Source organism: Notechis scutatus, chromosome 1, assembly GCF_049901735.1.
Source record: "Notechis scutatus isolate UNSWTSFEM ecotype Mainland chromosome 1, rNotScu1.2, whole genome shotgun sequence".
Classification (NCBI taxonomy): Eukaryota; Metazoa; Chordata; class Lepidosauria; order Squamata; family Elapidae; genus Notechis; species Notechis scutatus.
The window spans coordinates 193,538,018-193,562,760 of NC_142009.1; the positions used below are offsets into that span (position 1 = coordinate 193,538,018).

At 39.5% G+C, this 24,743-nt stretch overlaps 1 protein-coding gene across 2 annotated transcripts in view; it reads right to left on the reverse strand.

Annotated features, from left to right (window-relative positions):
* Window positions 1-24,743, reverse strand: part of SCN2A (sodium voltage-gated channel alpha subunit 2) — a 108,038-nt gene that overhangs the window by 34,948 nt on the left and 48,347 nt on the right. Inside the window, exons 2-12 of one of the 2 annotated variants that reach the window (XM_087949806.1) lie at window positions 22,451-22,772; window positions 16,803-16,921; window positions 13,834-13,923; window positions 12,726-12,854; window positions 12,209-12,300; window positions 10,787-11,059; window positions 8,565-8,628; window positions 7,704-7,845; window positions 5,284-5,490; window positions 3,440-3,733; window positions 2,288-2,635 (exon numbers count right to left, since the gene is read on the reverse strand). In XM_087949806.1, coding sequence (XP_087805932.1) covers window positions 2,288-2,635; window positions 3,440-3,733; window positions 5,284-5,490; window positions 7,704-7,845; window positions 8,565-8,628; window positions 10,787-11,059; window positions 12,209-12,300; window positions 12,726-12,854; window positions 13,834-13,923; window positions 16,803-16,921; window positions 22,451-22,720 — 2,028 coding nt within the window. In that variant the 5' untranslated portion in view covers window positions 22,721-22,772. Of the gene's footprint in view, window positions 1-2,287; window positions 2,636-3,439; window positions 3,734-5,283; window positions 5,491-7,703; window positions 7,846-8,564; window positions 8,629-10,786; window positions 11,060-12,020; window positions 12,113-12,208; window positions 12,301-12,725; window positions 12,855-13,833; window positions 13,924-16,802; window positions 16,922-22,450; window positions 22,773-24,743 lie in introns of those variants that run through there. The other variant, XM_026674382.2, reaches the window with a different exon arrangement.

Below are 24,743 nucleotides of genomic sequence, written 5' to 3' on the forward strand. Positions count from 1 at the left end.
TTTTCCCCTTTCCATTTCTCCATTCTATTTGTATAGTATGAAAATGAGGTTTTTTTAAGAACAGAGAAACGAAAGTCTGGTATGAAACTCATTGATCAGCATCATTACCCCATCTAGCAATTGTCACTAATGACTAAAGGTACTACTGGGTAGGTGTACTTTGTATAAATCTGCACAGTCTGGACATGGCAGCAAAGGGTCTCTTTTCTGTATTTTTGCTGCCATTTAGTGGCCATTTGAATTTGTGAAGCCTGAATTTTCATTTCTTTTAATCGGAAGCATTTGGAATCATATTATATGAAGCAGCAGCATTGCTCTGACACTGTCCTCGAGTTAAATATTGTCAGCCTAATTTTCTGTTTTCAGGAACATTTTTTTTAAAAAATGAGAACATTTCCATCAGAGCAATGCATCATCATAAATAGTGTTGTTCTTCTGGATCAGGGGTGTCAAATTCGTGGCCCATGGGCCGTATGCACCACACGCTGGCCACATCCACCCCTGGTTTAGCAAAGGGGAGGAAAGTCATGAGAAGTCACATGATGACAATGTGACGCCCATGTTCTGGATTAAAAAGAAAGATGACTACTGACTGGTATCCTTTAGGGAAAAATATTGAATGTCTTAATCTCACTTCAAGAGAGTTTTAGTTCTCCGTTGCCCTTTAATGTTAATGTTTCTTTGATTTAGTTACATGACAAACTGCTGAAACACCGCTCATGTTAACCCAATGTTCCAAGTTGTGATTACAGCCATTGAAAAATTAAACAGGAACACAATGAAACAAAATTCCTTTATTTAAACTACATTTTTTTCAGTCTTCTCAGTCTACATGCCCAGTCAGATGGCCACATTAAGGAACTAACCACCGGCCTCTGAGTTGCCAGAAAAGTTATGCCTGAATAAAATTTCCTGTGTCAATTGTCAAGCTCTATTTTGCCAAAGTAATATGGCTCGTGATAAATGTTGCTCTTACTGTTTTGATGAAAAGTAGATTTAGGAAAGCAATTTCCCTATCTTCATTTCCCATCCTACCAAACACTGCTTTCCAGTATGGAAGCTATCAGCAATCATTCCCCCTGAAATGTCGCAGGGCAGGATTAAACAGGGGCCTCGAATAGGACACTGAGCCACCAATCAAATTGCCTAATAGTTTGCAGCTGATCTGGGCTTGGCTTTGTCAAGTTGGGCTGTTTCTGAATGTGAAAGTAGCAGTCTTCTGAAAGAGCATTCAACCCTGAGTGTGGGGTGAAGTTGGAAGCTTCCAGGTCAACTAGGGCTGCAAGAAAATGGCAGTATTGACAAGTCCTGTCCTTAGAGAGGGCAACACCTAGCATGGAAAAGGAGGTGGAATGAAATAGGCAAACCAGTGTTCCTTTCCCCCAAAAATAATAGGAACAGTACAAGTATGTCCACACAAAACCTCAGAAGCAGAAAACCTATAACCACCCAGTGTTGACAGACCACAGCTGGAATAACCTGGGATGATATGATTCTTTTCAAAAAGCTGAAAGGAAATTCTTTTAGTTCACCCTATGATCAAGAATTTTTCTTGTGCAAGATTCCTTATTATAGCAAAGCTCTGAAATTTAGCTCCTGCATTCTTCTGAAAGCCTATTTCGGGGTACTTTTTTAAAAGTTTAATTGAATTTACAAGCTAATATAGTAGCAAAGAACATTTCTAGTTTAATCTGCTTCGACACCAAACTGCAGGTAGATCTGAATTTAAGTTTCAAATGAATGCTGTTTTGTCCATTGCAGAAAGCTACCACTAACCCTTTTGGGATTTCTGACCCCTTTTTTTTTGCTGGTTTGGGGGTTTGGGGGAATTTAACAGATCAAATGAATGCCTAAGCATTGCAGGTGCATAAAGCACCCATCCCATCCTTTAAAATTCCTGAAAGCATCATCATCATCATCATCATCATCATCATCATCTTTTAACAACCCCTTTTAACGATCCCTTGCAGGGTGGAGTCTGGGCAACTGAATGGAGGTAGCAGATTTTTTTTAATGGCCGGATGCCCTTCCTGTCGCCAATGCGGGGGTTTGTTCAGCAGATATATTCTCAGTGTGCCCAGAGAGAGAAATATCTGCCTCTACCTAGGATCAAACTCACACTCTCCTGATTGTGAGGCAAAAGCTCCATTTCTAGGCCATCGCACCACTCCAAACTTCCCGAAAGCATCTCCCTGTCAAAATTGGTCCCCCACCTTTCTTCACATGCTAGGCAAAATTTGGTACAGTCCTTGAGCCAATTATAGTTGCCCTTCTGATCTCTTATTACCTCAGGAAGAAGCTGCCCAGTGGGTGACATAAGAGGAGGCGGCCCGCCAACTAAGGAAACCACCCCATTACAGTCCACAGTGCTGTGCATCTTCCCATTTGCTGGAAGGATAGGCATCACCCTAGATGATCGGCTGGCCTGACTGATGGTACTGTTGCGACGCTCACTGTGCCGGTGAGGAACAAAGAGGGAATCTCTCCTACTCTCGTTGTCTTCAAAAGTGCTGTGCTCATCGTCTGCAAAATCATTCTCTGATCCAAGATCCTTTGCTCGGCCTCTGAAGCTGAAGAGACTCGTTTTGCTGCTGCGCCTGGGGGAAAACAGCGATCCGCGGATGCTCAGCAAAGACTGTAAGAGAATGCAAGATCAGAAAACATCCATAAACAGATTGAAAGGCGATGGGAAAATTAAAGATCCTTCTTAAGTATAAGGAAATGAACGAACACAGATATTTTGGGGTCTCTCAAGAGTACAGGAACAATCTTCATTATTTTTTTTTAAAAAAACATTAAATAAATATTTATTAAATAATTTCTAAACTAGCACCACTATTTCTCTTGGCTTTACATTCTATATGTAATAAATCATAAAGGGTCCTTCTTTGAGGGAGATGGGTGGTTCAGAAATATGAAAAATAAATTAGTAAAACCCTGACTTATCCATGCTTGCATCATTTTAGCATTTGCTTTATTGTGCAAACCAAAAGTTGGTATTTTGTGGGACCAGCCAAGCCCCGACAACCCCTTTTAAAAGGCTACAGATTATTCCTGGAGCTCTCTAGCATTCACTGTTCCTTCTTTTTGCAGCTGCTGCCTTGCTATTGTCTTCTTCTAAGCAAGCAGAGGAACACGAACAAGAATGGCAAAAATTGCCAGGAGATTGAGGTGTATTCTTCTCATTTAAGATGTACCCCAAAGAATTACTTTACAATTTACTCAGTAAGTTTTTTTCTTGAGGCTTGGACAGAAATGGATATAGAATATAGAAATGAATTCTAATTCTGCACAATTACATACCAAAAGTAACCAACTAAGAAGACTCATGAGAAGAAAAAGGGTTGAGGCATAACCCATAAAGTGATCCAAAAATCTACAGAGGTGAAAATGTGCATTGAACTTCCAGATTTACCTTCTCCACGTATATTCTCCATACCTGGTGTGGGGAAGAAAATCTTTTTTCATAGGTTAATCTGTTCCCTTCAATGGAGAATCGAAAGCCTTTTCTGCGGATGCTGTCCTCTGATTCTGATTTGTGAAATTCATCCTCATCTTTTTCATCTCCTTCAGACTGTTCCCTCTGCTTTCTCTTTTTCCGCCTGTTCTTCCTCTCCTTAGCACTCTTGGAACTCAACTTTGATGTTGCCGAAGAACTCTCTGAGAATCCACCTACACCACCAACTTCACTAAATTCTCTCGATTCACCAGCTGCGGCGGCTAAAGCTGCTGCCTGAAAGTTAAAGTACATTTAAGATACATCATACCAATGTTAATTGAATGGTTTTTTTAAAAAATAAAACAGGTGAATATGATGCTCATTATAGTAAGCCTATATTTCAAGGAAATAGGAACTTGCCAAATAACATGGCATGTTTAAATGAATATGAAGCATACTTTAATCTCATTAAATTTACCTCAGTATGTTAGGCTCAATCTTTTCCCACCAAGGATACTGCTCTGAACTCCCAGGAAATCTACAATTTAGAAAGCCTTAGGGCAATCTTGAAATGCCAGTCTTTGCTTTCATCCACTACCTCTCAATTGCATAAGAAGAGAGGTAGTTGTTCAGTTTACTGTACGGTCTTTGCTATATAGTGAGAAGCACAATATTGAGCACAAAGATCAAGCAACAAAAATGGTTAAGGAACTGGGGAATCACTAAAAATACAACCTTCCTGGGCAAAGAGGTCAATAAAAGGCATGGGTGAATACCTTCTGGCTGAGGGCCTGTATGCAATTGTCCTGCTCTAAGATTCATGTGTACTCCAGCTTCCTCCCTAGTTGTAGCTAACTTTTATTCATATTAAAATTAAACAACATGGTTTTAAGACTAGTTGAACTGGTAGAGGATAAGGCCCTGTATGTAAGGAAGGTTTGGGGAGATAGGATGCGGTTATTTTTCTGGCCATGACTATTAATTGTTTGGATTATTGCTATGCCTCTTGCCCCACTAATATGCTATCTTCAATTTTAAAAAAATAACTCACAGACAGGACATTTTCCTTTTATTGGTGGTCAGAGCGGCCTTATTAAAATCAGAGTTTCAGCCATAAGAGGGAGGGGGAGAGGAATACTAGGAGGAAGATGGAAATCCCCTTGCCTCTTTCACTAGGCAGCATCAAAAGGAAAGTACCTTGTCCACTTCTTTTTAGCAGATAGGACAACAAAATCTTATTAGGTTTTTTTAATGGTGTATAGAAGATATATATTTAATATCTAAATATCTCAACTGTATTTTATTTCTGATGGAGGGATATTTAATTCATTCTGAAACGGTAGGAATAACAGGGCTTCATTTAGCACTATTAGTTGAAATTTTGCCTCAGGACAGAAGTGCCTTTAAAAAAAAAGAATTGAACAGTGGCATGATGACAAAAGGAGTAGGCAGTAATGATATTTAGGGTCCAATGCTTCCTTTTGGGGGTGGGAACAATTTTTGAGGACAAAGAGTTTTAATTTTTTATAGGTACATTAAATCTATTGGAGACTTAATGCACCAAGTTTTTAGTTTCCTGTCCTCAAATGGTTCAATACTGTGGGACACAAAAGAAGGAAGACATGGTAATTTTCTTCCTATCCCAATGGTCATCAGTACATATGTTTGAATATATGTATACTCATGCCCACTAGATGTTGCCATCTTGAAATGTTCTAGTTCTCCATGACTCTGAAGTCAACCAGCTGGAAGTCACAAAATTTGATATAGTAAACCCATGAGTTTACATATCTTTTGTAAGTACAGGACAAAAAGTAAAAGTTGTGTTCCACTCATTAAGTAACCTGAGCCTCTTCTTGCTGTTTTTTCAGCTGTTCCAGCATCTGCTGGAACTCTGCCTCTTTCTGCTCAGCTTCTTCCATGGTGGCCTGATTCTGCTCTTCATAGGCCATGGCAACAACAGCCAGGATCAAGTTGATCAGGTAGAAAGAACCCAAGAAAATCACCAGGACAAAAAAGATCATGTATGTTTTGCCAGCAGCACGTAGAGTCTATAAAAGAAGATAAAGAATACATATTTTTAAAACAGTCCTCCAAACTATGTTAGTCTCCTTTTTTCTTATAGACTAGGGAATGAACATAAGACAAACACTGTTCTAATCTTATGATAGTTTGACTATATTGGGTACATGTGTGAGTTTATGTACAAAGTTGCATGTTAATCTACAAATAAACGTACAGTTGCTGTAACTATCATAGATAAGACACATTTGGGCTACTAAGCTAGTACAGCTGGAACTTACCTCCCTTCATCACTGAAACAGAGGTACTTCCACTATGTTAAGAAGAAGAGGTTAAGGAAAACTGGGACATTTTCCAATTCTGTCAGCATGCACAATAAGACAGCAGGGAAGAATGTATGGCCCTATAGGCATTGCTTAATTCCAACTCTTACCATCAGTAGCTAGGGTGACCAATGATGAGAACAATAAAAATTGAAGTTCAGTAATATCTGGAATGGAAGTGTAGATTACCAACATTTGCTTCACTCAGCTGTGTTTCAAGATAACATGAAAAATTACTGGCTAGGGACCAAATTAGGAAGCATGCGTTAAGGTTAACATGACTTTATCACCAAAATGCTAAGCCACAATGAAGATTAACACTAACCAAACTTAACATATCACTCAAGCAAATGCATTTGCTACTTCAAGGGCTGTCAAATGCATGGGCTGTGGGCCGGAAGTGTCACACACTGGCCACACCCGTGATTGGTTTAACAAAGGGGGGAAAGTCGTGATACGTCGCATGATGTGGCCATAATGCCGCGAGTTTGACATCTCTGGGCTACCTGATCCTGCCAAGGAGGTTGCATAAATACAGGTCATCTGTCATTTCTGTACTTGTGCAGTACTATGGTTGCTTCTAATATACACATTTAGCATTTTACTGACTACACTGAGCAGTATGGTGAGTTGGAGCATAGGCAGTACACTGAAACTACCAGCAAAGCTTTATTTTGTAGACAGCAATGAGATGCTGTTCTCTATTTCAATGGTCAATGGTCAATGTTCTCTATTTCACTTCCTCTTACTCACTCAAGAGCTTTTCTTCCCATTTCCTTTCAAAAAGCTATCCATAAGATGATGTCTGAAGATTATGGAGTTCATCTGGAGGGTGTTTAACTGGGAAGAGAATACTATCCTACCCCTTCACTTTTATCTGATTTGTGAAATGAATTCTTTATAGGGCCAATGTAGGAATAGATTAAATGGTGCCCTGCAGATAGTCAAGTTAGCTTGCTCTTATGAGAGTTATAAAGAACTATGGGAGCTATTAGAGCTCATGAGAATATTTGAAGTTTTCAAGTTGCTGACCCTGAAAGTAATGTTTGTCTTTTGGGAGGAAAAACCAACGGTAAATGTTGCATTACAACAGGATCCATTGAGCATATGCAAAACACTGTGCTTGGGTGTTTTTATCCATAATCTACAGGGCTATAGGGAAGGGTCCCACAATCCGGTAATAGCTCCTGGTATCCAGGAAGGGATTGCAGCACTCCACGACATTGTGGGTTCATTTCCTTGGTATCTCCTGGTAAGAGAATCCCCATCTCAGCATTCTTTATGGCGATAGGGGTTAATAGCATGAAGGAGTCTAATACAGTTCCATATATTCCTTTGAGAAACGGAAGTTGGAATGGTTCTCTGTTGCCCAAGAGCTCCAATGTTCATGCCAAAATGGTTAACAAAGTTGGATACCAGGGATGCAAAAAGTGCTGGCTTCATATAGCCTATCACTATTCCTTTTCTGACCAGCAAGTGACTCACAGAAGATAGGGACAAGTATTGGGTACTTGTTTACATTGTGGAGAATTTGGACATCAAAGGGGGAAAATGCCTCAAGATTGCAGACCGCTATTTGTCTCCCATACTCTCCAACCTCTCAAAATGATCACCAATTTGGAATCCCATCTATTTTGGAATGCAGGCCTCAGTATGCCAAGTAAAGCCTAGAGTGGCTCTCACATGATCAAAATTAAGACCTTGTTGTATACATTTAACTCTTAATGAAATAAGTAGATTCTGAAGTTCTTTATTTGAGCATTTGAGTATACAACTGTTATACTTCAGAAACAGTTCATCATGGCATAACAGTTGTAAATGTTTGTTCACAATTCATTCAGGTGCTCATATTAAAATGCTGCTTTACATAGTCAGCCTTGGTGCTACTACTGGTACTTCCTGCTTTCAAAGACCCTCACCAGTTGATAAAGATTTTCCCAGAAGTCCTGAGTCATCAGCCGAAAGAGTGACAAGAAGGCCCAGCTGAAGGTATCAAAACTTGTATAGCCATAGTTGGGGTTTCTACCAGCTTTTACACACATATATCCTTCTGGACATTGACTAGAAAAAGGAAAAAATTGCCATTTTTAAAGATTATCCTAATCAATGTATGCTTTACTATAGACTGAGGCTTGAGCAAGCAGCCTATCAATTTTCAATAGAATGAAAATTATACTCACTTGTAAATGTATTATGAAATCATCCAAGAATACCAATTACACACAAAGACTGGCCACAGTTTGATGCCCTCAAACTAAATGGATTTTAATTTGGCAATGTGGGATGAAGGATTAAACCAGCTAAAATGTAAAACACTGGAGTGCACCAAGTTGAGAAAGGCTGGTCTTTTTCAATATTAACTAGGGAAAATTATTGATTGGCTAAGCTAAATCCTTAAGGCAGTATCATAAAATGCAGTCCTATCAGATCAGTATCTCTTTAAATAACAGTTCAAGACCAGAAACAAAGAAAGAGGCTTATTTTGACTTTAGAAATGTTTCTAAGTTTCAAGATAATTAAATAAAGTTAGACTGATAAAGAGAAGTGGAGAAATGTCCATAGCTCCTTCCATCTGCAATATTTATGGCTTAAAGTTAGCTGAAAATATTTAAGCAGCAAACTTCTGCCCCACCCGAATATTATCAAATCTGAAACACTTCAGAGAGTAAAAAAAAAGTTAAATTGTTTACCCTTAACCATAATTTCAGCAGCAATTTCCAAACAAATAATTTATTATATAAATAACAATATATAATATATAAAACAGATTGTCCTCTTACCCTGCATCTGAACCGTTGCCACACAGCAAAGCATCATTTTGTCCTTCCAAGAAATAAAAGTGACCTATTTGGAAAGAGAATTGGCTATATTTACTTACACTAAAAGTCACTGTTAGTACAAATAAGCTAAATAGACTTGCGGAATCCTAAAGACTAACAAATATATTACAACAATGTTATAGGAGAAATACTATGCAAGTCTACGGTAGTTAAAAAACAGAATCTGGTAGCACTGTTTCAAGCTAACACATTTTACTAAAAGGCACAAGCTTTTCTGAGCTACAACTCTCTTCAGGAGATGCGTAGGGTAATTAAACTGATGTAAGATTGGAATAAGCATGAAACAAGGAAGAGGAAAGAGGAAAAGAGTGGTTATACAGATGCAGATTGTTACATAAAACAGATTACAGTTAAGAATTGTAATGTGCTAAACACTCATTTGTTTATAAAGACTTTGTGAAACAGCCTGACATATGGGAATCCAGCAGTCTCTTATTCTATGAAGAATCATTTATTTGCTCCAAAATAGCAACTTTGGGATCAGTAATCAATATTCTGGGAATTTAAAATACTCTGATATTACTTTCTCCTTGTCTTGAGTCCTATTGTCAAACCTGTGTCCATTATTTTGTGTGTGTGTACAAAGTCTGATCTGTTCAACGTAGCACCCAAGGGACATTGCCTTGCCACTAATGCAGTAGATGCTACAACATCTAAAAAGGTCACATCGGAGCCATTTTGATTTTTGCATCTGCTGGACTTGGTGTCCATCTACATGTCAGAACAAATCTGTAAATCTTTAGATATTTTTCAATTGCATCTAATTATGGCAATTTTTTTCCCCTGGCAACCTCTTCCCTTTTCCCTGTGTATGATGTTGCCTTCAAGACATTGCTAGCTGATGAGTGCTTCGAATATATCATTCTTAGCTGTATAAATGTTTGCCTGTATTCTGAGATCATCTAAGGATAACCTTAAAGTGTACAAAAACTATTAGGCTTTGTCACCATTACTTTTCAGAGAAATGAACAGACTGGTAGTGGTCTCTTCCACATGCCCTCCTCATCCTCATATCATAGTGGCTTATTCATTATTTGTTGAGGAGATAGCAAGCCTCCAGTTCAGTGTTAGATTGTCACAGAGGCCAGCTAAAGGCAGATCAAATCTGTTTTCATCATTGGAAAAATGGAACAAGCCCTTATCTACAGAGCCTTTTGGGTCCAAAGGGAGGCTGGTGACCTTCAATTGGCTCATTGATGGATGTCTTCTGAGCCCCCTCCCCAATCTCCAATCTCAACATAGCCCTCCCTAGCCATTTCTCTTTTGGCTGGATCTCAGAGTGTCTAGACCTTTTCTAGCAATTAGGTTTTTCTCCTTGGAGACATTGGTTTTCCAACTCACATGCTTCCTTTCTTCCCGTTTTGGAAGGAAGATCCAAGTGACTGGGAGCAGAAGCAACAGAAGCACAATAGCTACGGTGGCAGAAATATCATACTGGCATAAGGTTTTGCTGATTGAAGAATGGCTGGACAGTATTTCAACTCAGCGAAAAGGAAAGGCCTTTTAAAGGCTCCCAAATCACACTTTTGGGGGGTTGTGCTTTACTAGACTGATATGGCAATCTCTCTGGAATGTGTCATTATTATTATTTTTAAATCATCCAAAATTTAAGAGGGTACAAAATGCAATTTGCCACAATTTAAACCACAATTTAACATATTTTCTTCATGTTTATACCATTACAGGTAGTCCTCAACTTACAACAGTTCATTTAGTGACTGCTCAAAGTTACGAAGGCACTGAAAAAAGTGACTTATGACCATTTTCAGAGATTCACTTAACAATTGTGACAAGAAAAGTCGTAAGATGGGACAGAACCCATTTAACAAATGTCTTCCTTAGTACCAGAAATATTGGGCTCAATTGTGGCCAAAAGTCAAGCATTGTTGTAGTAGTAGAAAAGAGAATAACTAATATTCCTTGGATTGGAAACACCATGAACTAGCAAACCAACTATAGCATTTGCTTACAATACACCATTTCTGCTAAGGAAAACTTTTGGAAGAAAGGTTAAAACATAAAGAATATGTTAAGTTTTAAGGTTTGGTTTTAACATTTTATGTTTTAACTAAGATGTAACTGTAAGCTGCCCAGAGTTACCCTAAGGTAAGATGTGTGGCCAATACATTTTATAAATAAATAAATAAATAAGTAGTTCTTACTGTCATCACTGACATAATCTTCCCAGTTAAAAGTGGTCACTGTCGTATTTACAAAGGTACCATTTTCTCCCATTGTGCTATTGAAATAGGAAGTGATGTTTATTTCAAAAGTAGAATTGTCTGGTGGCCAAATCAGGCATTTATGCCTCAGGTTCCCCATGAAAAGTTGGAGCCCTATTAGTGCAAATACACTCAGACAAAACACGGTCAAAATCATGACATCTGAGAGCTTCTTCACAGATTGAATGAGGGCCCCTACAATTGTCTTCAGGCCTGCAAGCCAAGAAAAAAGAAAGAAAGCAGTTTTGATATAGTGTTCAAGACTTCATAAGAAAGTATTGTTTCAAGTAACTTTTCATGCAGTATGGCGATGAAATGAATTGTCTTTGTGACAGTTTCATGAAAAGCCTGATTGCCTATGAACATGAATGAGAAGCTGTTAAGTATACGCTGATCTCAAATTTTATATACAAATAAAATATATTTATGTTTTTAGATAAATATACATTGTACGTAATCAGAGGAACACTTGGCCTAAGCAAAAAATATGATTTTGCTATCCATGCTGTATCTCTATGGAAAAGCACATTATTTTCACTTGCTGTGTTTCTTGCCCAAACCATTATTGTGCGATCACTTTGTAAAGTATTCAACAATGTGCCTCAGTTTATGCTTATTAATAAGTGTATATGATATAAGCTATTTGAATGATACTGGATTAAATCTTATGGTATAAAACAGGTGATGGTTTGGAAAAGACAGACAACTTCTAGGAAATCCCCATGCATGGCCCATGCTATATTTCATGTTCTGCATATTTAACACATTGCATTTTCTTAAAAAGAAAAGCATATAAACAACAGATTGCAAGTTTGTCTGAAGTGCCTGCAAAAAAAAAAAGAAGATAAAATTTGCATCAATATGAAAGCCTCACTATATTGGCCTTTAATTTAAAAGTAGAAAGCTTGATGTCATAAGATGCAAATTGTATAGCCACCTACTGCAAACGTCTCATGCAAGAATGTGTTAAACGCAAAGGCTGGACTGGAAAGAAAACGTAAGCTGTAATATTTAAAAAGCAAAGAATCACATTAGACTGAAAGCCATGTGTTTGATTCTTGCTTTTTATTTTTGCTTCTACTGTGCAGTGAGCAACATGGCTTATGCTTAAAAAGATGGTTCATCTTCCATGGAATTCTAAAAAGTCAGCCTCTGGGTTTAACCTAGCTCTCACCTGGAATGACTGAAATTGTTTTCAATGCCCGGAGAACTCTGAATGTTCTCAACGCTGAGACATTACCCAGGTCCACAAACTCTGTCACATATCTGTAATAGGGGAGTTCACACACAAACACAATGACAACACACAAAAAACAGCTGGAAATACCAAGGGGCCTGGCCCTTCGTCAAGCCACTCCTTACCTGGGATTACAGAAATAGTTTTCAAAGCTCTCAATACTCTGAAAGTTCGAAGAGCTGAAACATTGCCTAGGTTTACAAATTCTGTTATATACCTGTAGAATTAAACCACAGTTATTCAGAATTGAGGCAGAGCTTAGGCTACTTGCTGGGGCGGGGTCTTTAATTAACACCTTGTCTCCCTTTGCTGCAATTGCCTTGTATTTACTAATATGGCTTTCCTGACCTTCAAATTAAATAAATCAATGCACAAATCACATTGTTTGTGAAAATTAATTAGGGAATTTGAGAAGTGTATTAATTTATTATAAGCAAGTGGCCAAACACATTATTTTGCCTCTATAGCCAAGACTGTTTCTGACATGCTAAAAAATAAATAACATGAATAAGCACGATTAGATTTATTGTTATAGAAATCTTTCAAAAATACTTTTCCTTCTTGAATAAACTTTTCTCCTGAGATCACTCCCTATTAAATTCTTCAAAACACAAAATAATCAGAACACAATGAAACACTTACGCGAATGTTATAACTGTGAAATCCAACCAATTCCAGGGATCCCGGAGGAACGTAAAACCTTCTAAACAGAAGCCCCTTGCAAGAATTTTTATTAGTGATTCAAAGGTATAAATTCCAGTGAACGTGTATCTAAGGAAAATTTCAGCACAAGAATTAAAGGAAAACAATTGTTTATTATAACAATTATATATACCACATTTTCAAAGGTACCAATAAAAAATTAAAATGGAGAAAATGTCAGAAATTTAAAATAGCAAACAATTCTGTTCTGGAGAATAAAGAAATGGCCTGGTTATAATTCAAAAGGACAAAAAGCAGGTGGGAGCAACAGTTCCATTTTATGTTACATTTCACAGGTTAAGTTTTTGGAGGTACACCAAACCAGAAGGAAACTGCAAGGAATTAAAATCCAATATGCAAGGATATACATAAAAGTTATATGCAAGTAAATATAAGCTTGCAGATGATATAAAACACATATATCTCCACTGGTGGTAATCATGCCAATGGAAGTACTCAGTGGTGGGATTCAATTTTTTTTACTACCGGTTCTGTGGGCATGGCTTGGTGGGCGTGGCAGGGGAAGGGTACTGTAAAATCTCCAGTCAGAGGTGGTTTTTGCCATTCTCTGAACTACTCAAAATTTTCACTACTGGTTCTCCAGAACTGGTCAGAACCTGCTGAATACCCACCTCTGGAAGTACTTGAAATGAAGGTAGTGCACTTTATCTCACTGTATAGAACAGGGGTGTCAAACTAATGGGCCGTGGGCCAGATGCATTACACTCAGACCATGCCCACCCCAGCTCTGCAAAGCGAAAAAATATTGTGGAACATCACGTGATGGCAACGTGACGCCACGAGTATGGTATAGAATGTAGGTCTTGGTTTCAGGGCCAGTTTACATCACGCTTTCCATGCATAACCTTAATGGGCACTAAATACTGTAATCCAGAACAGTTTGCATAATTTGTAAAAAAAAACAACAATGTTATGAAACTCATTATTGAAGTTTGCTTGCCATTAGAATAAGTCACTTGATTACTGCAAATAAAAACAACCTTTCTGGCTTTGTTAACATGTTGAATGGAAATAAAATTTGACTTACTCTACATTCTTTGTCCATTCTGGAGGATTACTCATAGTCATAAATACACAGTTGGTTAAAATAGTGCACATAATAAGCATGCTGAATAATGTATTAATAGTTAAGGAAAACATACTGGAAAACACTTCTTGTAAATGATCACATCAACAATGTATTTGGCTTATTTTCAGAATCAGTAACTTCTTGTATATTTACAAAATAATGATAATGCTCTAAGAGAATTTCCAAAATTTTCTACACATTGCTCCAGGTTTTTTAAAAGTAAACATTTACATAAGCTGAATTTTTTTAAAAAAATATGGATTTTTATAGAAATGAAAGATGGAAAAAAGTTGTTACCTCTTTATTAAAAGTAAAACCAGGTAACTGCAGCAAGATGTTAATGGCCAGTATAACACCAGAATGCAAAGAAGCTGACCAGGCCACAAACAAAAAGGACAGGCAACCAGGGAAGAACATTTTTGACATGGAAAAATAATAATATTCAGTTCAATATCCACTGAATTTTTATAGAGCTAACCTATGCTCTGAAAGGCATTGATTAGTGAGCACTAATAATTCTGAACCATTAATGTTTCAAGGCTCAAATACAGTCTGATATCTTACATTCTGTGAACTGATTTAAAGTTAGATTTATACCTTCTGAAGGTAACTTCATACTAGTCCCACCTCTTTAAGGTAGTCCTGGTGGAATAATCGGATCATATTTTTTGTTCTTTTAGGGAGAATGCAACAAACATTTGCCTGACTTCAAAACATCTGTATGCTTATTAATGGAAGGATTTAAGAAAATGGCGCTGGGCCATGAGGTCTACCTGCCTGAAAGACTTGCTCAAAGGGAAGGTTGAACAGCAGCAATTCTAGGAGTGTCTGCAAAGGATCAAAAAAGGTAAAAAAAAAAAGTGGCCAAAGACAGGTGAGCACTACCTTCTTTGTTTAAATGTTCGTTGTGACAAATATTTTTTTTTGAAAAAGGTTAGGACACTGATGGCATGGCCATCATCTTGACTTTTTTGCTTTCCTTCCTGAGGTAATGGCTGAGTCATGCAAAGAATAATTCAAGGTTTGTGTTAGAATTCTTCCCTGTCACGATCTTACTAGAAATGTTTTCTGTATATGGCATTAAATGGCCATATGATGGCAGCATAAAATAAAAGATGTTGAGAGCTGCTTTATTTGAAGGGCTGGGTATTATATGTGCATTTCACCTTCCTAGTGTGTGCTCAGAACAGTATACAAGGGATTGTTGGGATGAACTGCTGAATTAGCACGCACAATTTCTATTCAGATTTTGGTAAAGGTTTTCAGCGTGATGTTTCTTAGGATGAAAGAAGGCTTCTGCCAAGGAATACTGGTTCAAGGACCAGAGGTCTTTCCTGACAATTCATGGGGATATAAAAAGTGGAATTTGGGCCCTCCTTCTAATAAAAGAGAATCTTAACATTTAGTTTTTTGTCAGATGTTTCTCTTTTAAGTCTGTTTCATTCCCCCCATAGGTACCACCAAGTTGTTCATTAAGAATTTTCTAGAATGTAGCCATCAAGGACTAGAATGTGGCTGTAAGGCTCAAAATAATAGGGAGGGGGGAGCTCTCAAAATCATAAAAACATGAATTCATCTGGAATTGTATATACATTTTTACACACTGAGAATAAGTAGCATGGAATACATGAGACATTTTAAAATAGGTATGTGTTTGTGCTGAAACAATGGAATCTACTCATTCTCTAGAGCTGGTCCAATGTATTACATGTTCAAATAGTAAAAAAAAATGACATACATAAATGTATTAAAACAGACCAATAAAACTTAATTGTTTATATGGATCTGATGTTATAGGATTCCACTGTAAGGTACTGAGGTTAGCAGCATAGAAATTGCAAAAACTGAAGGCCATGCTGCTTGACATGAGCATTTGCTGTTCATTAATATTTTGTGTGCCCTGAAATTGGAGAGAAACTGCCTTTAACAACATCTTGCAAACTTCACAGTTGAATGGAGTAGTATAATTTTATTCTCCACATCATATTTGCTCTAATTTATCTAAGAACCAGTATTCAGAATTCTCTCACGATTTTCAAAATCACTTGAAATATAGATTCAGAATAATTATACCATATTAAAATTACAGAAAAACATACCAGTGCTTTCTACCTGAAAAATAATATTTTTAATTCTGTATAAAAAGGAAAACATAAAGACTTACTGTTTGGACTTAAGTTTGGACTGAATGCTTGCAACAACTTACAAGTTATAGATGAATTTCAATAGGCATAACGTCTAGATTGCTCCAAATTTATATTTTGAACACTTATTTAACTGTCTGAAAAAAAAGCTAAAATATTTAATAAATCAGTTTATATATAGCATCCATCTATACACGATCCAGAGAATTTAGCAAAAAATGCAGGGATATTTTTCACTCAGTTCACATGGAAATTTGATTTGTCTTGATATGCCTAATTAGAGCCCCAGGAATTAGAAATGGCTCTTCCAATATAAGACAAATCTCCCATTTATCTCACTGCAGGGAAAGAATGATTGACAGATGAATTCGTTTTAAGAAAACATATTGATTTTATTGAGGAATTCCTGATAACCATCTAAAAATCATAGGTCAAGAGTCCAAATCACTGGTGTTTGGTATAACAAAGCAAAATTCAAAAGCAGGATCATAGAAATAAAGGCTACAGCAAGAAATCATGGGGAAAAACAGAAGAAAAAAAGGAAGGCTTTTTAACATCTTTTTTTTTAAAGCTCTGCACTTCATAAATGGGTGGAGGGCAACATTGGTAGAAATGGGTAAATAAATAAAATAAAAAATATAGAAATGGGTAAGAGGCAAAAAGAGAAGACGAACAGGACAAAGTAGGAAGTAAACAAACAAAATCCCCATGGTTTAGTCAACTTACTGAAAACAGAAATAGCATTATTTCAATCATTATGAGCAAAGAACCTGAAAAGGATATGAATGTACCAAAATCTTGATAGCTATTTTTCTAAGAGGGTTGAAAGGAGTTAACAGGTACACAGCAGATGTGGCACTGAATCGAAATATTGCCTTCCCTCTATTCAATACTATAAATGTCTAGAAAAAAAGTAACAAAATTAATGGAGAAAATTGGATCCAGAACCTGTAAAATGGGTTCTGCATTGGTCTATCATAGATACAAAAGACTTTATTGAAGTAGCAGTTACAAATATAGAAGGTAATCTCTCTATCCCCCTATCTAATTTTGTTCAATCATCTGTTTATGATTCAAAGTGGGCTCATCAACTATGGTAAGCAGATATTTTCTTTAACATGGAGCCAGACTTGTGCAACCAGATAAAAATTTAAATATTGTACACTTAAATTCAAGAGCAAAACCTAGATTTTGACAGCCTGAGAAAAACTCTTTCCTTCTATGGTTTTAATTGTAGACTAGCTTCTCACCAGCTTCAGCATCAGTAACCCAGCAGTTTCTTCCCCCACTCTCAACATCTTAATCTATTGAGATCAATGGATTAGGCAAGTCCAGTAATGCTGTAGAATTCTTCACTGCCAAATAAAAAAAGCTCATTAAAAACTTTTTTTATCAGGATATGCCTAAAAGGTATTATATATGTTCTTGTGAAGCTGCACTTAGTCAGTATATCTGAGAAAACTTCATAAAGAAAAGATGATATATATGGTGCACCATGCTTATACTTCACCTTGTAACTGTGTGGTTATACTTTTAAAAATTGTCTTGCTTCCAAAAATCTCTGTAAAAATGTACCCATGCTCTCATCCATGAACTAGAACCCATCAGTATGAATTTAATGTTACAATTATCCTACCAAGATGTAGACAGATGATAAATTTGGTATCATCTGCATATTTATAATATCTCACTGGATTTGCTCCCTCAGAAAATAAAAGATAGCACATTTAAATCCCAGTCCTCTAAACAGCCAAGCAGGATAACCTGGCTAATAGTATTAAATACCCCTGAGAGATAGAAAAATATCAGAATGGATGCATTCCCTCAAAAGTATTGAAGGTCATCCACCAGAGTAAAATGCATTTTCATTCCATAACTGAATCCCAGCTGAGGATATGAGACCCTATTCACTTCATCAGAGTTCATAGATCAAAAAGGACTCCTTGATAATATTGCTGGTGGCGCTTCAAGCACACAGTTCTGATTGAATAATTAAGATTACAGAGAAAGTGAACAATGTTAATAGCAAAATCTTGTACTTATAAGTCACAAGACTTTCTCCTGCTCCTATTTCTCTATCAGGAAGCAGTCAAATTTAAACAAGTTTCTCCCCACACTTAAAGTCACAGATGGTAGGCTTGACCATACAGGTATTCCTTGACTTACGGACATTCATTTAATAACCATTCAAAGTTATGACAGTACTTTAAAAATGTAAAGACCGATTCTTGCATTTATGACTGCCACAGCATCCCTTTGGTCATGTCATCAGAATTGGCAACGGACATGTATTTAGAATGGTTGCAACGTCCTAGAGTCATGTGATCACCATTTGTGACCTAACCAAGGGGCTTCCAACAAGTAAAGGTAATGGGGGAAGCAGATTTGTTTAACAATTGTGGTAATTCATTTAACAATCATGGCAAAACAATAATAAAATTGGCATGACTCACTTAATAACCACTTCACTTAGAGACAGAAGTTCTAGGTTCAGTTACGGTGAGAACTACCTGTAGTTCATACTCAAACTCAGTCGGATTACACTTTAGTCTACTTTCCTTTCACTGACACTTCAACTGTTGCACATCTTGTCCCATAGGTCCTAGTAAAGCAAAGAACACCCCCAACTCCAATCCCAGTGTCAACCAGTATAGAAAGAGGCTGCTTGGGAAGAATCATACCAAGCATCCCAATTACCATCTCATGCCAGAAGTCCACCCGGCACTCAATAGAACAGCCTAACAGACGATATGAAACTTACCAGGAACCTTCCAGAAGCAATCAAGATCATTAGATCTTGAGGAAGACCTTCATGGGCCCATTTATGAGCAGTGAAAATGTCATCTGGACCAGGAAGTGATCTGACCACATTAAAGGACTCAGTCTAATGTCATCCATATGCAGATCACATACTAATTATTCTAAGTTAAAGATGGGGTCAAACATATGTCTGCTGAGGTGATTATATGCATGATCATATGGTAAAAAAAAAGCCTCCACTACCGTATATACTCGAGTATAAGCCGAGTTTTTCAGCCCATTTTTTGTGCTGAAAAAACCCCCCTCGGCTTATACTCGAGTCAGATTCCCCTCTGGAAAAAAAATGGTGTGGAGCTCCGGAGCTGGGCAGGTGCTTTCCTGCTTCCGTGTTTCCTTTGCAACTTTTAAGCATGGGGGTAATCGGAAGCAGAAAAGTTCTTGCATGAGGATATATTGTTTTTTCTTTTTTTAACTGTTTTTAGGTGGGGGGGAAAGACCCACCGTCATGTGAGAATGCTCAGACACGAAATCTATCCGCCCGAAAATAAGTGTGTGTGTGTGGGGGGGAATTTTAACAGAGGGAAGATGTAGGGAGAAGGCAAAAGCGACGGAAGATCCTTCAGGGGAAACTGAGGGGGAGACTCACCCTTGGTCCAGATGAGCCCCCTTCCCCACCCCTAAGGAAGCAGAGGCAGCCAGCAAGAGCAGGCAAGCCCCGCTTCACAGACTCCGTCCGTCCTCGCTCCCACCCAAAGCCACGAAGTCCCCCAATCGCACAGCCCAGAATCGCCCTCCCCTCAGGGGGCAGCAACGACGCCCGGTTTTTCCCGAGACAAGAAGCTCCGCCGTGCAATGAAAGCGCTCTGGCTCTAGGCTCGCGGGCTCAGAAAACAACGCGAGCCGAGGTCGCTTCGGCTCTGCTCGGCTTCTCCAACATCCGGCACCGCCCTGTTCTATGTGCCGGGCCCGGCAAGTCCGAGCAGCCAGCGCGTGGAGCAGGGTGGGGCCGGAGATCGTTGGCTGGCCTCTTTCGCAGCACGGGAGGCCTCCCCTGGCTGGCCAGCTGCTCTCCTCCTTCTCTGCCTGTAAAGAACAGGGCCGCGCCGGAGAAGGAGAAGCCGGACACCAACAGCCGCCTCCCTCGGCGCAGAAAGCCTCCCCCAACCAGCCGGCCGGTCTCCTCCTCCTCGGTCACACAGAACAAACAGGCAGAGAAGGAGGAGAGCAGCTGGCCAGCCAGGGGAGGCCTCCCGTCACCTCGGGAAGGGAAAGCGCTTTTTGCCTTTCCCTTCCCGTTGCGGGCGCCCGGCTGCCCAAGTAAAGAACAGGGCCGCGCCGGAGAAGCAGAGCAAAGCCGGACACCAACAGCCGCCTCCTCGGCGCAGAAAGCCTCCCCAACCAGCCGGCCAGTCTCCTCCTCAGTCACACAGAACAAACAGGCAGAGAAGGAGGAGAGCAGCTGGCCAGCCGGGGGAGGCCTCCCATCGCCTCGGGAAGGGAAAGCGCTTTTTGCCTTTCCCTTCTCGTTGCGGGCGCCCGGCTGCCCAAGTAAAGAACAGGGCCGCGCCGGAGAAGCGGAGCAAAGCCGGACACCAACAGCCGCCTCCCTCGGCGCAGAAAGCCTCCCCCAACCCGCCTCCCTCGGCGCAGAAAGCCTCCCCCAACCAGCCGGCCAGTCTCCTCCTCCTCGGTCACACAGAACAAACAGGCAGAGAAGGAGGAGAGCAGCGCTGGCCAGCCGGGGGAGGCCTCCCGTGCTGCGAAAGAGGCAGCGAACTATCTCCGGCGCCGTCCTGCTCCACGCTCTGGCTGCTCGGACTTGCCGGGCCCAGCACATAGAACAGGGCGGTGCCGGATGTTGGAGAAGCCGAGCGGGCCGAGCGACCTCGGCTCGCGTTGTTTTCTGAGCCCGCGAGCCTAGAGCCAGAGCGCTTTCATTGCACGGCGGAGCTTCTTGTCTCGGGAAAAACCGGGCGTCGTTGCTGCCCCCTGAGGGAGGGCGATTCTGGGCTGCGCGATTGGGGGACTTTGTGGCTTTGGGTGGGTGGGAGTGAGGACGGACGGAGTCTGTGAAGCGGGGCTTGCCTGCCCTTGCTGGCTGCCTCTGCTTCCTTAGGGGCAGGGAAGGGGGCTCATCTGGACCAAGGGTGAGTCTCCCCCTCAGTTTCCCCTGAAGGATCTTCCATCGCTTTTGCCTTCTCCCTACATCTGGGGCTGTTGGGAGTTGCTGCCGCCAGTGCGGCTCCGGTCCCGCGTTGCCTTGGGAAGGGTGGGGCAAAACCAGGAGCCACTGAGCCTGAGCCTCCGGTGCCGCTGCCGCTGTTGCAAAGCGCTGCCGCGGCTCTTCCTTTTTGCCTTTCCCTTCCCGAGGCGACGTGGGACTGGGGCCGCGCCGGCGGTAGCGACTCCTGACTCAGGGGGCCTCCGAGGGAGGGGAAGAGAGTGACTCCTGCTTCCCGCTGTCATCATCATCTTCTTCTTTTGGGTTAGTGAATCAATTAAACCTTTCGTGATAGTGAGATCGTTTCCCAAATTAATTATTTTTATTTTTGAAATTTACCAGTAGCTGCTGCATTTCCCACCCTTGGCTTATACTCGAGTCAATAAGTTTTCCCAGTTTTTTGTGTAAAATTAGGTGCCTCGGCTTATATTCGGGTCGACTTATACTTGAGTATATACGGTAGTTATATTCAGTGGAGTTAAAAAGATTAAGTCCAATTTTTTGGAATTAAAAAAAAAATCCTGCTAACTGAGTTGCATAAAAAGGAAGTTTATTTAACTTTTACTTTTTGTTTAGCCCTTAGCAAAAGGGCTCTATTCAGAATAAAGAAGTGGAATGAAGTTTTGGAAACTACTAATTGAGCGGGATTTGAATATGCATCTTCTGAGGGAATAAAAACATGTATCTTACTGTTCGTATACATTTTCTTATAGAAGAAATTAGAAGGAAAAATAATGTTTTGCTCTTAAGGCTTACAGTGGCCTTCTCCAAATGATGTGTTAACATATGGGATTCCTAAAAAACGTGACCTTCCCCTTTCTGGCTATGAATTCTAGGAGATGGGCATGTGAACGATACCAGGCTAAAGATGACCAGGCCAAAGAATTATTTTTAATTTTAATTAAATTGAAAGCAGGATTTTCTGACTGCAAGAATATCTTTTCTTTTCTTTTTTTTAATAGAGAGTCAGGGTCAGGTTGTTCTAAAGCTACGGATCTAACAGCAACCCACATAGCTGTAGGATAGTACAGAAACCAAATCAAACATTTACATACATACTAGTGTGAAAAGAAGAACTCGACCAGAGGGCAATTGCTAAACAAATTCAATCATTTAAAAACACTGAGTCTGTAAAGTGAAGATTTGTTAAAAGCGCCATGTAATTTTTGTTAAGTAATTTCCCCCCCCCCCCTATCATTTTCTTCCAGATGTGTGAATACAAAATATATTATAAAACTACTTCACAATAATGAAGTGGGGACATGGAATAACATATTTACAGTATTGTAATATTATCCCCAAATAATGCTTTAGTTGTAAGCATAAATGAACGAAAGTCCATATTTATGAGATAACAATATGAGGTATAGAAGTTGTCTATCTACTGAGGAAAGAGGACTGTGCAGAATTTCCCCCCTCCCAAATTCTATGTTAAAATCCCAGCACTCACTTTTTTGTTAATGTAATATGGGTCCAAGTCCTCCAATGGCTCGGACACCATCCCCGGAGGTATGTCTCCATATATAAAGGGCAGGGATCTGCCTGCTTCCAAATCGCTATTCGGTTTTGGTCCATTTTCATCATCATCGATGTCTTTCCGCTCTTGCTTGGACTTCTTCGCCTTTTCCTCGGCAATGCGTTGTTCAATAGCTGCCAGTGATTCTTTCGTAAAAAAGTGGAAGCTGTCAGGTCCTGGTGGTACCAGCACTGACTGTGCCATCTTTTCATCCTGCAGCTCTTAATTACAGTTGTGCCCCATGCATAAAAAAATGCTAGGATGCAGAAAAACATAAAAGAAAAAATGAATGTTATGCTCTCTGGATCAACACTGAAATGCTTGCTTATTATTTTCTTCAGGAATGGTAGGTTACAAATGGGAGAGTAGGGCTTTCTTGTCAATTTATTTATTGATTATCGTAGCAGCTAGTTTTCCTCCTCTTTTTTATAGCTTTTAAACACCTAAGACAGGGGTGTCGAACTCAAGGCCTGGGGGCGGGGAGTGCTTAAATCTGGCCTCTAGGGCTGCCCTAGAAACAGCAAAGGGACTGGCCCACTGTGCCTCTGCCAACAGAAACAGAGCTTGGGAGGTCCATGTGTGGCCCTCCCAGGCTCCGTTTTCAACCGCAATGGCTTCCTGCTACCCTCTTCTACCAAAACAGAGCTCTGTTTTCACTGGCAGAAGGCAGCAGAAGGCCATCGCAGATGAAAACAAAGCTCGGGAGCCCGTTTTTCACTGGCAGAGCTATCAGGCCACCACAGACGCCCACAAAGCGAGTGACATCAAACTGGCCACGCCCACCCTGGCCACTCCCAGCTCGGCCTCCCAAGGTCAAACACAACCCTGATGAGGCCCTACATAAAATCAAGTTTGACACCCCTGACCTAAGAGAGTGGAAATCAAATCCATTCTCAGGAAAATCAGCTTTCTTATGAACAGCAATGCATTGGCAGTCATGTAAAGAAAGTTCTGCACTGAGCACATTATTTTCCTATTTTTTAAAATAATAGTGTACAGCAGCTTTATTTGCAATCCGCAGCACAAGTGAACAACCATATTTTAGTTTACAATGTTGTGTAAATACAGCCAGGGTACTTTATTAAGACACTTCTAAATGCCAACATTTCTGTCTGTCTGAATTCAATATCAAATGTTGATCTATTTGATGAGTACAACATGACAAGCATAGGCATATTTATATATCTGTAACTGCCAGAGAACAGCCATCCAATAACTGATCACAATAATTCCAGGTTATTAAATGAACACCTCACTTTAAGCCTTCTAGCCCAAGTCAAAACATATTTTCTTTACCCATATCATAATAAATTTCTCGTATTCCTTGGTTTATACAGCCACCTCCCCGTGGCAAATCTCTATCATCTTCAACATTTCTAATGCTGACATACCAGCAATTCTGCATATTCCTTTGCTAACCACCATGCTACTATGACCAGATCCTAGAAGGTGGGAAATGGGATGGATAAAAAGCTCTCCAATTAGAACTCAGATAATCCTTACAGAGGTAAAGCTGTAATACCATGGAATTTTGCAATGGGTGTAATTTTTCCATGGTTAGAATACCACTATCACGGGAGTTGCTCAACAATTTTGATACCAAATTGTAAGATCAATCTTGCATGGGAATTGACATTGTGCCCTTATCTAGATCTCAACTAATGACAGGGCGCTACCATGGATAACTTATTGCCTAATTTCAGTCAGTGAAAGTTAGAGTAAAAGGCAATATGTAGTGGAAAAGTGAAGCATAATAAAATATATGATTAATTTGATATAAGATACCATAAATAGAAAACATTTAAGTTGGATCTAGTAGATCCTCTGATTCCAACTGCTCTGGTTTGCAAACGTTTAAGTCAGATTCAGTATTCTGTTTATTCCATTTTCTCCTTTGTATAACTTATCACTATATATACATATCTTGTTATGATAAAAATACAATTTATTCAGGTTTAACTAACTGAGTCACAAACGGCTAAAATTCAGATACAAAACTCTACATTCACTCAATATGCTTAACTGGTTACTAAATTGATTCATATATTCGTCTGAACAGTACACTGAGCAACAACCCAACCAAATTAGCTAGATTTGAGTAACATAAGCAATGAATTGACTAAATATATTTATCATGACAAGCAAATGTAGCTGTTATGTCTTCTCTAACATGATCAATGATTAGAAGATGAGATTTCCTTGATGCCATTCCCTCTCCCCACCATTA